Source organism: Brugia malayi, assembly GCF_000002995.4.
Source record: "Brugia malayi strain FR3 genome assembly, contig: Bm_v4_Chr3_scaffold_001, whole genome shotgun sequence".
NCBI classification, from domain to species: Eukaryota; Metazoa; Nematoda; class Chromadorea; order Rhabditida; family Onchocercidae; genus Brugia; species Brugia malayi.
Window position 1 is genome coordinate 4,629,459 of NW_025062477.1, and position 15,896 is coordinate 4,645,354.

Genomic DNA, 15,896 nt, shown 5'->3' on the forward strand with positions numbered 1-15,896 from the left:
TGTTAAATCTTTGTTTTTTATTCATTTCTGTTACCATTCTTGGCTTTGGGAACTATTTGCTTAATTGGTTAATAATTCGATTTTTCCTAAGGATTTCAGTTCTTTCATTCTTTTCTCAATTTAACCATTGATTTAATGGTATGATCATGCAAGTCCTGAAATTAGGTTCTGCTTTCTTTCTGATGTTGTTATTAGAGTGATAATTGTCGAACTCGTATTCAATGATTTTTATTCTTACTGAAAAATGTTATTCTCTTTTTTATCGCTTTATAATTAGGCCTACCGTGCAATTTGTTTGTTTGGTCTTTCCCATTAATCATTTCAAAATTTGAAATAATTTGGACTACTTCCCTCAGTTACTCTCTCTCACATACACGCAAACCTTCGTATTATACTCACTGTCGTGCAAGTCTGAGAAAAGGTGAGATAGAAATAGCTCAAATATTGTCTTATACTTTCCGTTTAAGCTTTAATGGGAATATTGGTGGAATGAATTTAGGGTAAAATAGGAATTATTTGGAAAGTTTATCATACGTAAATCATATATATATATAATTTATGATACGTATGCAAAATCAAGTCTAAGAAATGCCTGAGATCAGGATAAAATATTAAAATGAATTCTAATATGGCGTAGCATTGAAAAGAAGGATGAACTTAGCAGAATTATTTGGGCATTCTTGCTAAACTGGATGTCTCATGCTTTCTCTCAGTTTTTTTCGTTTTTTTAGCAATATTTTAATTGTTAAAAAAAACGACATCAGTTATTAGCTGATGTCTTATGTAGCAAATAACAACATTTGTTGTCCGTTTCTGTCATAAGCATATTTTTTAATTTAAAAGCATATAAGTTAGTGATTCTTCTTTTGGTGAAAACAATTCCCAAGAAATTTGCGATTTGTTTCCCTGCTCTTACTCACAGTCCTGTATTGTTCAAGACACTGTGCTGAATGTATTTCCTGCCGTTCATGTCTTTCTTTCCTAGTGCGTTTTAAAGTTTCTTTTTATGTTGAATCTTTTCCCTTATGTTTTCCAAAATAAATCAAATATGTCCACATTTTATTTTGAGCATCATTGATCACAATATATGGTCATTCAGTGCGGTTTTTAAAACAAGTTTATGACCCTAACTATATAATCGTACTTAGATGCTTATTAGCTTCGCAGAGTTGGTTGGTGTTATCTGCAGTACTTAGCAGTCAGATGTTTTCATGAAATGAACACAAAATATACCCATTAATCAGATAAAAGTTACTAAATTTAGACTGAAATTTCAGCTTGAAGTTTACTTGTTTTGCTCTGAAACATCATAGTGAGAATCTGAAAATGTGAATTCAAGAGATTCACAAAACTACTGTACTTGGTTCTGTTCTATATACAAAAGGAAGAAAATACAACAACAGATAATTATATCTGAAATTGAAAGGATATAAATTACCTAAATCTAATGTTCAAACAAGCGGCACTGTTAGTTCTTACAAAATATAGAAAGAAAACATGGAGGATTCAAACATGATCTGCGCCTTCTTGATCAATAAGTTTAAACCAGTGGCCACAACGGCAACGCTGCGGTTCCCCTTCATGTAAAACAAAGAGTACTGGAAAGGTTGAGTCCGGCTCACCTGCAACAAAATGCTGATTTACACACAGATCATCTCATCCTTAATTTCCATCGTTCATATTAAAAGGATACCAATGAAATTGGAATTCAAATATAATGTAGTTTGTAATATATAGTTTCGAAAAAAATTTTAAATTTTGAAAAAAAAAATTTCTTTATTGAATTTCGAAGATTTTGAAAATTCTTCCCAAAATATGTTATTTACGCAAAACCGTTTAAAAAAATGAACTCATATAGTAAACTACTTCATTAGTCCATATTCGGATGCCAAATCGATTTCAATTTTGAACTGAAATATAAACTAACAGAAGCAAGCTAGAACTCGATAATCGAAGTCTGAAGGGACCAGATTCGGGTTTTCACGTGTTGAATTTTCCAACTTGTAATAAATTTTTGTCTCATAACGCTAAAAAATAGTATATTTCAATGGAAAATAAATCACTGAAATCTCGGGCCAATTCATATAGATAGCGAGTCCATTCTCTATACGACCATTAATCCTGTTTTTCTCAAAAATTGAGACTCGGTTATTTAATAGAAGTATGTCCCAGTCTAATGCTAACAGTTGAAGTGAACAACTCACATCATCACCAGCAAGTGTTGCGACAAGCTGTCTTCTTTTCATTGATTCCTCGTGTGCTTCCAACGGATCCGTGTCTAAAAATAATTTAAACTGAGCCAAGCTTTTGTATGAGTCAAATCTTTAAGTTACAAAACTGCAAATTCAAGTAATGTGAAAAAATTAAAGAGATAAATTAACATTTCTATTAAAACTCAGCTCTTTCCATTTCCATGCAATAAAACCCTACAGTGTATCAATATCATGATTAATTTCTAAATTAGTAACTAATTGATTCCGAACTACACGTTACTATTCATATTAAATTTGGTTGACTTCGATAACTGAAACACATATCCTAAGCAATACGTATTGTAAGATGAAATTAAACACCTCAGACCATGTTCTTCATCAAATGTCACTCCAAAGAAACTAAAAAAGAAAAAAATACTCAGCTTATTATCGAAGTTATCAGAAGTGAAGTAAATATAATTAAATTCTCTGCAAAGAGTTGAACTGCTTTACAGGAAAAGCTTACAGTCGCCATAGTCTTCAGGTGAAGCAACTTTTGCGTAGGGGCGTTTCATAGACATCGCTACCGTACGTAATGCTGTCGTATTACGCGTTAAACCGGCGAAAAGTTTGCGTGCGTAAAGTTGAGCCATTTCCTTAAAAGTAAGAGAATTAACAAATAACTGCAATTATAGAAATAATAAATATCCAATATGAAATGTCCATTATAGCATTTTATGAAACTTTTGATAGAAACAATCACTCAAAAACATTCGCTTGATATTTTTATAAATTGCTAATTGTTTCGCTGTTCACTTTATAAGTAATAATTTAATAAAAGTAGTATGACGATTTCGCATATAAATTTAAATAGAAAAGAGTGGTATAAATAACTGAGAAGGAACACACAATTAACAAAATATGCTATTTGTGATATACTTAGATTAACTTATCTGCTAGGACACGACAATCTTATGGCATAATATGCAAGTATATAATAAATAAGCTTAACAAATTGCGCACCTTAACTGCCTTACTTAATTTGAGCGCTTATTGTATGGCACTTTGAGACTACATTATGTCTTATTAAAGATATATTTTTCATACCCTCTCGTCTAATTTCCAAAATTTAGCATATATTTCTATGTCTTATCCTACTCATTCTTCTCTTCATTTAATATGCTATTTTATTCACACAACTTGGAGACAAAATGCCATGAGATGAGAGGATGTGTCTGGTTGTCTGTGTGCGTGTGTGTCTGTGTCTGTGTGTATGTCTAAGTGTGTGCGTGTATGCAAGTAGTGGCCTATACGCCTTTCACTTATTTCATCTTTACTCCCTTCTACATGTTTGCACAGTTTTTATTATGTTCACGTTGATTAAAACGTAAGCTACGTTGATGCGTGTTATCACGTGAATGAGTAATATTGTTCGATGATCAGATTTTAACATTGGGAGATTTAGTGGATGGGTATAGTTGTATGTTACAATACATATATATTTTTTAAAACCTTTATTTTAAATATATATATTTTTTTAAGTCTTACGTTTTTGGCGAGTAGTACATTAGCGGGAAATATCTATTGCAAATTTCCGATTTTTTTAAGTGTTTAGTTTTCATTGTTTCAGTGATTTATGTAAATTATTGTTCACTGTAATTGCTAGATTCTTCCCTCTTTCGTTTTTAGTTTTTAATGTGTTTAAAATGAAAGTTATCATATGGTTAATCATAAGCATCCTTGTTATATATGGTATGTAAATATAATTTTACATTTTTGGTATAGATTTGGAAGTGTTGTGCGTGTCTTTCTGAAATATCAGTTTAAAATTCAAAAGGATACCAATCAATCATCCATGAAATTAGTCCGTTTATAAATAGTAATCAATTAGTTCATGAATTCTTAAGTAACTTTAGCACTTTTCAGTACTACTGCAAGATTGCATCTTAATGTGATGTGTTATTCGTTGTAATGAAGGAAGTTTGCCATATGCAAATGATGCAAAGTAAACTTTGATAAATTTTTGTAGGCAGAAATGTTAGATGAATTTTTGGACGAGTTGAGAAGCCCGGTGATGTTTATTTATGTATCAATGTTGCTAACTTGGTGTGTGGCTAGTAGCTCCCAGTTGGGTGATTCTGTTGAGTTAGAATTCAAAGCATATCGTTTGCAGCAATATGATATTGTTGGTACTCCTCATGGTAGTCGTTCTTGGCAAGGTAAGACACTTGTTGGCGTTTGCAATTTATTTTTCAATATACCATTGGCTTTTGAGTGGGGAAGATTATAACTTAATTTAAAGTCCAATATAGGCTAAGCCAGGTTTTTACGATTTGATCATTTTATAGTATATTCCACTAAAAAGGATGTGTTAGTTACCCTTTTTGTATTTTACTAGCTTTTTACACGTAATTAAATAATACTTTTTGGTTTCTGGTTCTGATATATTTTTAATACTTTTAACGATAACCAATTTGCAGTAATATATGAAGCCGTATCATTGGATAGTACTGTTCTTAGACGTTGCTTAGTTGTAAACTGGCATGACTTATTAGGTCGCGATTTGCAAGCGTTGTTTAATCAGGCCTTTGGTGCTGTCCTGATTGTATTACCAGCCAACTTGAACACGTTAACACCTTCAACAAAGACAGTAAGTTTTTGCTTTTTGTAGCAATCACTTTACTCCGGAACTTCATTTATCCCAATTATTCTGAAGTCGAATATTGGGTGATGTCAGGTGAAGAAGCAAATAATAATATTATTATTTGATTGTCTCTTTTTTTCTAAATAATTGTATTCTATTGCAGCAGTTTTCAATCTAATACATAAAAGTAGTTGATTTCTCTATCTTTATGGTCCTATTCCTTTAGGATAATAATTGACGTAGCGGTAGTTCACTATCATTCTGTAACTCATATTGCAATTGGCCCGAACGTGGATTTAGCTTTTCAAGAATTTAATAATTCCTTAATAGTTAGTTGGATGAGAGCTATGCCATTACTTGAATCTGAATTTAAAAACTAATAACACCGTTAATTGCAGAAATTGGCTTCACTAGAAAAAGATCTTTTGTATTTAAATACTGATGTAGCAGTATATGTGGTACAGCAGCAACCAGAGTTACAGGCTCTCGTTGCGGAAGTAACGGCATTTTCGAAAAGGTTTCGTGTAATTTTTGTTTGTTTTAACCATTGCATTAAACCAAATTGGATGTAAACATTAAAAAAGCTCGAGTTTTTTTTTTTTTTTTTTTTTTTTTTTGTTGGGTGAGTCTGCAGAATCATTTAATGTGTTATGAATAATCACTGTTTCATATACTGAACAACAATTTTGAGGTCTCCAACTGCCGTGCAGCAATTGTTAAATGCAATAAGTGCAAATATTTTCCAGTTTTCATCGTCAGCCTCGGTCTCTAATAATATTGTGGTACCAAAATCAGCTAACGTCATAGTAAGTTTTGGCGTATATTTGTTATTTTAAGTCATATTTACTAAAATTTCAAATACTTTAAAAGTATGCAGTTTCATCCTGATTTAATTTATGATCCAGAAAGTTCGAACGAATATTTAGTCTGTTATGACTAGTCAGCTATAATTTTTATTTAAGATAATTTCTATTTTACTTTTCTTTCTTTCATTACTGGTATGCACGTCCCAGATTTATCTTTATTGTAAATTCTGCTCTATCTTTTCTGATTTTCTAATGTTATTTTCTAGTACATGTTTGGTATTTTCATATTTTATTTAATTTTTTCAATTTTTCCACTATTTCATGTTTAGTGAAATGTAGATTTTTTCCAAAAAAGTATGTTCTTTCATTGTTACAGACTTGGAAGATAAAAAATTAAAAAATAAAGAAGGTTATTCCGATTTTGCAAATTAGTTAAGATAGAAATGAAATTCTATTTTCAAGGGACACCTATGGTCAGCGGATCGAAATTCACCATTAGTTGTTGTGGTAGCACACTATGATAGCCATTCAGCAATACCAGGATTGGCAATTGGTGCAGATGCTAACGGAAGTGGGGTAGCAGCACTGCTCGAATTACTAGCAATCTTCTCTCGCTTCTATAGTTCTGTAAGTTTATATTTTTCTGCTAGTTTACATTGTCTTTTCTTTTGTCTAACGTTGCCAACGATATTTTATATCTGTGACTATTCTATTTCCGCCCTTTTATCAGTAACTACCGTCGTTTTCGATCAACCCGTAGAACTGAAATCGTGTTTGATTTTTGCAACACGATTCTGTTCTCGGGTCGATTGCTTGCGTTCAATTTTACTTAACTCATTTCTAACTCATTTTTCTAATATTTGCTAGCATATGTTTGATTTCAGTAACACGATTTCAGCACTTTGTTAAATAGGATTTTTTTTATGGTCTTTTTTCTCTTCATATGTCATTGAAAATATTATTATTTTACTTCTTCGAATCTTCGAGTAAGAGGTCCATTCAATCCTTTTTCATTTTTTTTTTCCACATTCATCTCTTTTCTAGAACACAATGAAACCTAAATATAATATGATGTTTTTGCTGACCGCTGGTGGAAAATTCAATTATCAAGGTAGTCGCCAGTGGCTAGAAGAGCATATTGATAAGCAGAGCGGTAATTATTTTTAGCAAATTAGGTTTAACCCTACTTTTGCAATAAATTAAGCGGCAGATATTTATAACGCAGCGGAAAAGAAATGTGATTTCTGAAGTTCTGAGTGTTAAAGATGAAAAAAAATGGGTGACTAAGTTTGCGGAGTTTTTCATCTGAAGATAAAGGCGTACATATTAAAGTTGTTTTGCAGAAACGAATGTCGAACTTGTTTTATGTCTTGACTCAGTAGGTAAAGATGGCAGCCTTATAGCGCATGTATCAAAGATGCCTGCTGAAACATCTCCTGTTGGACGATTTTTTTTGCTACTGAAAGATGCTGCACCTCCAAATCGAAGTGTAGAAATTGTGTCGAAGAAGATTAATCTGAATGCCGATTTGCTTGCATGGGAACATGAAAGGTACAATTTTCCATCTTTTTCTACAAATGCTGAAAGTTCTTGAAATGTTTCAGTAATTGTTGAAAGATTGTCGTTGGAAAAGAACTCGTTCCGCTTCCTTAAGAGAACCAATTATTGCTTATTTAGTTGATCTCAAATTCTAAGTTCAGCTTATTGTCTGTTTGAAAGAAACTCAAAATAAGTGAGTTACAGATGCCCATATATATATAGTTGTTATTATTAGATTTAAATGAGAGTTACAACATATAAAATCGCTGTTTTGTTTTAAAAAATTAGTCGAGAATTCTATTTCGGATGAATCTGATTTACCATTAGAGTTTTCAGATTTTCAATTCAACGCTTACCTGCTCTCACGCTGTCACATTTCAAATCACATACTGATTCTGGTCGAAATTCATTTTTGGATACACCATCACAAGTCGATATGGAAGTTTTAGAAGTATGGGCATTTTCAGACCAACTTCTTTACCGATCTGTTTAATTTATTTAATTGAACTGTTTTTCTTGGAATCATAAAATCGCAATAGTCCTTTGGAAATGATATCCGTTCATTACTTATGTATGTATGTATGTGTGTGTGTGTGTGTGTGTGTGTGTGTGTGTGTGTGTGTGTGTGTGTGTGTGTGCATCTGTGTGTGCATCTGTGTGTGCATCTGTGTGTGTGTGCATCTGTGTGTGTGTATGCATCTGTGTGTGTGTGTGTGTGCATCTGTGTGTGTGTGTGTGTGTGTGTGTGTACAGTAATACTTTACACTGGAAATATACATGTAGATATAGTAAGAACGGACGGACGGAAACGTTTCATACACTTCCTGTTGTTGGTGAATCTAATTATAATTTATCTCTCAGCAGGTTTACTTTATTTTTATTATTTTTATAATCATTTAAATCGTTAAGTTCGAATAGTTTCCAGACAAATGTGCGAACTATTGGTGAAGCTCTTTTGGTGTATGTTTTAAATTTGCCAAATGCGAAATGTGCGCGCGAAGAAAATGTTTCAACTTGTTCAATTATGGCACCGGGAGATATTAACAGAAAACGATTATCAAACTGGATGCGACAATTTGGAAGCAAATCTCGTTCTTTGGCTGCTAATAACGATTGGCTTATATCTAATCTTAGGGATACTGTAATTAGGTATGTTATGTTGTCACAATCAAGAATTAGAAGAAAAGCGCTTCCTTATTTAATTAGATTACATCAGGGAATTGATGATACTTGAATCGTTTCTTATATTTCCACTATAATATATATATTTATTTATTTTATTAATATATTATTCAATGATATATTACTATTACTTTTTTATGGTTTCTGTTCTAAAACTAAAATTAGACCACCTGAATTTGATTGGTTATTGGGTTTTTTATTCTTTCAAAATATAATTATTTCAATTATATGTTGTTAGTATAGGTAGTTTTCGTAATAAAATATCACTCTATGATACATCTGTAGCAAATACGTTATCTTAGGCAGTTTATATATTGATTCCAGGTACACTTCTGGACAAACTGTAGTGGAACCAGTTTCCGTAGCAGAAGTATCTCTTTATGGTATACTCGAAGATCGCTTAACGGCACATCGAGCGAAACCAGCAATCTTTGAACTTTTGTTAGCTGCTATTATAGCGCTTTATTTATCAGCGTTATATTTTGTTGCACCGGTGTTACAGACATCCGTTGAAGCAGTACTTGTTAAGTTTAAAAAATTATGATACATTGATCTCATTTTGACATATTAAATTTTCGTACAGCACTGGAGTGGTACAATAATTAAGATACTTAATGTCAAAGATGCCTTATCTGTTGATTTTGGGAGTCTTCTGACAATCATTACGCATATCTCTAACAAATTCCGGTGCTCCCTTTGATCGTGGTATCATGTAGTAGTTATAGATCTGGTACTTACGAGGTATTCTTTGTTATTTTAATAGTTGTTTTAGATTATTACTAGTAAATTTATAAATTGTAGTACCATTATAGAAATAAAAGTTTCCTTTATGTGTCGTACATTGCTAAAAAAAAGGGTTTGTGTGAAGAACCAAATTGTCATATGTAGAAATAAAATCCCATTAAATGCATAGATAAAGTCCTGTTTGAACATTCCCTAGACAAATGTTTCGATGTCATACAAGAAATCATCTAATTCTTCCATGTATCCAAACTTATTTACATTATTTGTTATCAAATATTTGTTATCAAAGAATAACAGGGTGTTGGATTAGTCTCCAATTAGATTGTTTACAATTATTAAGTTCTTATTTAGTTGACCTCTTTTGTTGTTTGTCGATACCTTACTAACTGTAAATTGTATTCCAGTTTTACAAGGTTGACACTTCGTTTATTTGACCACATTTACGGCATTGTAAAATTAAAGCATCTTGTTATAAGTTAATGCTTATTATATAAAAAGTTATATCCTTTATCAAGGCTATCGTAATCTGGCATTCACTACCCTCCTACAACTACCTCAAACTTTCTTTGTTTAATAATTGCGATCAGCGATAATTTTTATTTCAATATAATAAATTGGTCAAATTTTGCCTTCTGTACAATTTATTCAAATCGACGTAAGGTTCGATATGAACCAAATATTGAGATGAATTTCTTCATCACAATTTAGTTCAAATCAGGGATATAAATTACATAGATGTTTGGGAGGAAATTGCCATTGTCCATTTTACTTGTAGTTGTTATGTAGTGCGAATAGTCAAATAACATTGTAATATATTATATAATAGCAGTTTTATGCAAAATATGGTAGTATGTTGACGTTAGGAATAAAAATTGTATTAAAAAAGATAAAATTTCTAGAAGTCTACATGTGTTATCAATTAATGTTAATCAATAAGCCATTATTTTTTTTTTTTTTTTTTAATCATACAACAAATGCAATGTTTTAAAACATCTAAATTACTCTTTAGTGTTTCTTAAAATTTGGAGCACTTAATCCACTTATTGAAAAGATAGCTTAATTCAACTGAACTTGAAAATTGAAAATTATTTTTGTATGCAGTATATCTTAATAATTTTACATTATTTTTTTTTTTTTTTTCAGTAAATAGATGATTTCTGATAAATTTTCCCCGACTCCTACAAAATCTCTTCCTAAAATACAGTAATTACAGGTGTCTAAAAAATCTCTGTTACTACTACTAAAAAGTACCTTAAGTTAGATCACAAATTATTCGAATTAATAATCGCAAGTATCTTTCTGAAGAATATTAATTATTGTTTTCTTTTCTTTTTGAAAATTTGAAATTTCCAGTAAACATAAACATACACTTTGCTTTCATTTCAACTACGACTCATTTCAATTCAATTATATGAGATGTAATTTTAGTCGAATAAAATTTCAAAATAAGATTTACAAAATACTGAAAGGTATTCATACAAATTTTGAATTAATTTCTTACACTAAGTTTACTTGAATCTAAAAAATATATTTGTCAAATTTTAATTACGGCGATTAAATCAAACTTTTTAGCATTATTTTATTTTACAAATAACAAATTTATCAATATCATTGCTTATTTATTTGTTTACATCTTTTTTTATTTACTTGTTACCGTTTACTTCTCCTTTGTTACTTATTAACCACTTTTATTATTTTTTTTATTTGCTTATTAATATAAAATCTACTTGTTTACTTCGCTTATTATTTATTAACCACATCATTTAGTTTATTATTCTTATTTGCTTATTAATATAAAAACTATATGAAACAGCAACTTTTCAATTCGTGTTTTCTAGTTGGTATATTAAATTTTATTTGAGCAATACAAATTGCGATGATTTTTTTATATTCAAAAAAGTATTAAAAGGAAAATATTACACATTTTTAGTACTGGATAGCAATAACCAGCTAATCATTTTCCAAAAATTAATCATTGGAATGTAACAGGATAATTTTTTCGTGAAAGTGACACGAATTTAAAATATCCGGAAAAGTGATATAAAATTAGCAAAAAATTTTTAAACCTTTTACTAAATTTATTGGATATTGTTTGGAAGGGAAAAAAATTTTTTTTGATGTAAATGAATATTTGTTTGATATTAAAATAATAACGTTGCATACATAACTAACTTATTTACTTGTAATACGAAATCAACTGATCATCTTTTGTTATTTTACCATAAAAAGATCAAATTCCAAATTAGTGGTAAACAAAAGTTTTTCACCTTTTTTTAGAAATATTTCTTTTAAATTATAGTGATCGTTGCAGGTATACCTGATCCGGTTAAATAATTTATCTTTCTACTTTTATACTTTGGAGAAAGCATACAATTGCTATTTTAGCACATATAATTAGCAATTTATCATTCCACAAAAGATTTAATAACTATTACGAATGATTAATTAAAAAAATTTAAATATCCTTCCTTAATTCTGTTACATATTAATTAAAAAAAAAAAAAAGAAAATTATTTATATTTGATTTTACAATCATATTCGCAAAGTACCAAATTAACATTTGTTGGATATTCGCAAGGTATCGCACGTGCATAGTTATCATTGGTATCTAAGAAAAAGAACGATAAAATTATCATCAATAAAACTGATTAAATTAATTCTTTTTTTTTTTTTTTTTTTTTTAAATTTTTTGAAAATTATAGTAATTTGTTTAGCTTGGCTTTTTTTTTTTTCTTTAAATGCTAATACATATATAAATAAATAGAAGTGATCAGATTAGTATAAACAAAGCTTTTTTTTAAAAAAAACTTATCTCAAAAAATGTCAAATATTATTTGTTTGCTTTTATTTTCCTGCAAATGAATGAACAAACTAACGTGTCCAGATGACAAATCGATGACAATGTATTTCAGTTGTATTCAAATAAGGATGAAATGTTGGATCAATCCAAAATGGCATTTCATCGTATAAGCTATCATAAGATGAATCCCACGAATTTAAATACGATCCGTTATTACCGGTTGTCCAAATGAAACCCATTCCTCTCATATGAATTAAACCAATTAATATTGGTATATGTTTAATATGAATTTGATTTACTTCCAAAAATGCTAAAAATCATAAATGAATTCGTATATTCTTAATTCGATATCAAATATTATTCCTAAATATTTCCATTTCATTTTATATTAATGAAAAATTTAATAATAATTGGATAATTATTTAAAAAAGTGAAAAAAAAAAAAAATGTGTAAAAAATAACATTCTGTAAAATTTCTTAATATTGAAATTTGTTTACGATTACGTATACGAGCGCTTATCCATGGAAATTTGCTTGAACACATTTTATTTATTAAATTATAGTGCAGTGATTCCTAAATTTTTGAATTGATTTATTAAAATTGGAATTAATATTATTATAGGAATTAATTTGCAATTTAACCAATCATTGATTACACATTTAACATTAATATGAATAAAAAGTTAAGTAAGCAAATAAGTAAGTACATAAATATTTTTCAGATTAAAAAAATAACAAAATTACTATATTAGAATTAGCAGTTCGAAAAAACTATTCGGATTATTTATAGGAGTGAAAATGATGAAGGAAACAGTGCAAAACAAAAATTAATCATTTCTAGTAGAGTAATCATTAAAATTAAAATAAAGTAATAGGTGTAAAGCAAATAATTAAATATGTTAACTTTTTAACCAAAAATTTTTAATTAAAACTTATCTAGAAAAAAAAAACTTTTTTAAACAATAAAAGAAAGAAAAAGGGAAACGTTCTAACGTTCTTTTTAATTGAAATATTTAAAATAAATTATGACAAATTATTTTTTCATTTCTTTTTTTGCTGAATAACTTACTGTTCGTTTGAAATATTTAATAACTGGTACATAGCATATCTTTCTGTTATTATATTCCCATAAAAGATACGAACATTCGTTAGACCAATCTGCTAAATTCACTTTTGCTTGATTTTTTTTTGCAAATGAGTAATTTAATTAAAAATTTTAATTAGTGTTAGCCTTTCTCTATAAATTTCTACTTAGTGTTTTATTATGATTAAATCGTGGAACTCTCCATTAATTTATCAGTGTCACTATTATCACTATTATTGTTATTACTATTATCAGTAATTATCGCAAAAATAATTGTTTGTACATAAGTCAATCGTTTCAGTTACTTTTTGTACCTGTTAAATTTGATTCGATGTTATTACCAGTATTACTGATATTTGAAATATTATTTACATTTACATTCTTTAATAAGTTTCCTGCTTTGAATTGTAAATATTTCTTATCAGTCATTTTTATTGTTGACTTGATATAATTCTTAAAATGAAATTATTTACATCATTGATATATTTGTTATCAAAATAACTATCGCATTGTTATCACTGATACTATTTTCATTTATCACAATGATCATTGATGTATATCACTTCTTCCTCATCATACTTTGTAGTTTTAAAGTAAAAGATCATAAATGTTATTTAAAGCTTTATACAATCTAAAATTATACTACTACCATCTATTGTCGAAATTTAAATTTTAAAAGTAAGTACTATTTAACGAATAGAGTTACTTAAGGTAAAATTGTTTCTCTTCTCTTAGCGAAATTCAGTCATATTCTGTTCAATTTAATATTATTTTAAAGTATATATTGCAATGGATAAATAATCTGCCTTGATTGTTAGCCATTATCACTATCATATGTCTATCATAATTATCACATATTTCTTAACAAATAATCATCCAATTATGAATTTTAATATAATAATTTTGATGATAAATTCCTAAGCAAAAAATTAATTAATCTCTGTGCAATTAGTACTAAGTAATAATACTTTTCGGATTGATATAATATTCTGAAAGGATTAATTGAGATTTTACTAAATAGCCAATATGATAGGAAAAAAAAGAAGAAGTCACTATAGCATAATAACAGATGCGAATATATTGTGATATCATTGCATCGCATTTATTTGCTTTTAAAATTGGTCCTTTTTCTGGAAAAAAAACAATTCACAATGAATAATGCAAACAGTTAAATTAAGAAATTATCAAATTTCTAGCAATAAACAATGCTAATGCTTTAATTAATAAATTTCAAAAATCGAATAAAATTTTTAAATCTAATTTTTTACAAAAAAAAAAAGCCGATTATGTAAGATTTTTTATTTCACTAATGATATCTTCGAAAAAGAAAAAATCATTGCAAAAGATCACTAACTAACTGTAAAAGTTTTAAATTGATAACATTTTTAAGAATGATTGCCTTTGTATTAATTGGAATTTAATTTTTATTTCTTTCATCTTTTGCAATTAATTTCACTCATAAATTGTAAGTGGAAAGAAAGTTACTTTACTAGAAGATCTTATTATTTACTTTTTTTATATGTATAAAATGTAAAACTAATATCGAACATTGAAAAAAAGGATTAAAATGAAATAAAGTAAAAATTAATTCATTATATTACCTTTATTATAAGTTAAAAAAAAATTTAAACATATATCAGTGGTATTGGTTTGATTAATCAGTGATAATATTGATTCATCTATAACGTTTGTATTATTGGACCAAAAGAATCCATTAATCATATCAAATGATAACCCTGTTGTTGCGTCAATTTCTTGTGATTGATAAATTTCAAAATGTTGTTGTAAATGTAAATTTAATACTTCCATATTTTGAAATGTTAAAAATAATGCTGGTTCCATGCTTACATCGTAATATTCTTCTAAATGTTTACAGCCTTGTGCATCACTTACTAAATCCTATAAAATTTTAATTTCATTGCTTAATTAATTACTTTGTTAACTTATTTTGGATTATTTCTTTGCCATGATAGATTTTATTAATTTTAAAAATTTAAAACAAAATAAAAGTTATAAAAATAATTCAAATGATGAAAAAAAATTTTACGTTTCTAACTTTTCTTTTCACCTCTTTTTTCCAAAGTAAACAATTTTAATTTTTCATGCTTAATAATTTAAGAATGTTTACATAGTGATTTGTGTGATTGATAAATTCCATAATATAACAAAGGATTATTTCTTTGCCATGATAGATTTCATTAATTTTAAAAATTTTCCCTTCATTATTTTTCCATTGAACTGTAAAAACTATTTGTAATTAGTAAAATCGTAAAACTGATATTCAAAATACAATGTTAAAAATTTTTTAACCATTAGGTAACAACTTTCAGTCTCAATTTTAATATTAAAACAATTTTGTAATTTAAGTTTCAAATTCGTTAAACTAGAAGTTATTTCTTTTTAAAAAACTTAGCACAAAGTATAGCGCTGATTATGAGAACTTTCTGCACTTCCGTATAAATGAAAAATTCAAAATATACATTACTCATTTGAAAAAAGAAAAAATATTTAATTAAATATTAGCAATTTAAAAATAAATGATATAATTTTCAGATGAGACTAAAATTAAAGATATTTTACCTAATGGATTAGCACATTCACAAGTTATTCCATTCAGTGAATCACATCGTCGTCTCAAACTTTTATTATCTAATTGATTAGCATACAAAGAAATGAAAATCATTGAAATGATTATCCTATGAAGCATTTCTACCACTAATAATAATTTAATAATTTAAAAAAAAATGTGCCATTTTATAATTTTTGATGAAAAAAAAAAGTTTATCGAATTAAAATGTAAATTTGCGATTTCAGAAAATTCATTTTATTCCAACTTTACATTAGTCAGATTTGTTAGGGTAATAAATGCAAAAAGCGGTTGAGTTAATTGTTTTTTCTTAAAATT

General features: G+C 28.2%; 4 protein-coding genes and 1 non-coding gene across 5 annotated transcripts; 2 read left to right on the forward strand and 3 right to left on the reverse strand.

The window, feature by feature from the left end:
• Window positions 1-1,506: 1,506 nt before the first annotated feature.
• Bma-cox-5B (Cytochrome c oxidase polypeptide Vb, mitochondrial precursor, putative) lies at window positions 1,507-2,845 on the reverse strand (the record flags this gene model as incomplete). Its single annotated transcript, XM_001897293.2, has 4 exons — window positions 1,507-1,622; window positions 1,928-2,027; window positions 2,205-2,278; window positions 2,719-2,845. 4 exons carry the CDS (start codon window positions 2,843-2,845, stop codon window positions 1,507-1,509), a joined length of 417 nt encoding a protein of 138 aa, XP_001897328.1.
• A 1,382-nt stretch (window positions 2,846-4,227) lies between these two features.
• On the forward strand, window positions 4,228-8,907 carry Bma-nra-2 (nicalin, putative; the record flags this gene model as incomplete). The annotated part of the gene is made up of 10 exons (XM_001897292.1): window positions 4,228-4,411; window positions 4,673-4,842; window positions 5,235-5,353; window positions 5,528-5,642; window positions 6,105-6,269; window positions 6,687-6,795; window positions 6,986-7,193; window positions 7,518-7,632; window positions 8,107-8,330; window positions 8,688-8,907. 10 exons carry the CDS (start codon window positions 4,228-4,230, stop codon window positions 8,905-8,907), a joined length of 1,629 nt encoding a protein of 542 aa, XP_001897327.1.
• Bma-mir-100.3 lies at window positions 6,384-6,459 on the forward strand. The gene has a single exon (XR_006228140.1). It is a non-coding gene; the product is annotated as a pre-microRNA Bma-mir-100.3 (primary transcript).
• A 2,710-nt stretch (window positions 8,908-11,617) lies between the features above and the next one.
• On the reverse strand, window positions 11,618-12,155 carry Bm1658 (Uncharacterized protein; the record flags this gene model as incomplete). The annotated part of the gene is made up of 2 exons (XM_043079984.1): window positions 11,618-11,715; window positions 11,984-12,155. 2 exons carry the CDS (start codon window positions 12,153-12,155, stop codon window positions 11,618-11,620), a joined length of 270 nt encoding a protein of 89 aa, XP_042935918.1.
• A 785-nt stretch (window positions 12,156-12,940) lies between these two features.
• Bm18107 (Uncharacterized protein) lies at window positions 12,941-15,674 on the reverse strand (the record flags this gene model as incomplete). The annotated part of the gene is made up of 2 exons (XM_043079985.1): window positions 12,941-13,068; window positions 15,572-15,674. The coding sequence occupies 2 exons, from the start codon at window positions 15,672-15,674 to the stop codon at window positions 12,941-12,943; spliced, it is 231 nt and encodes a 76-aa protein (XP_042935919.1).
• Window positions 15,675-15,896: the final 222 nt, after the last annotated feature.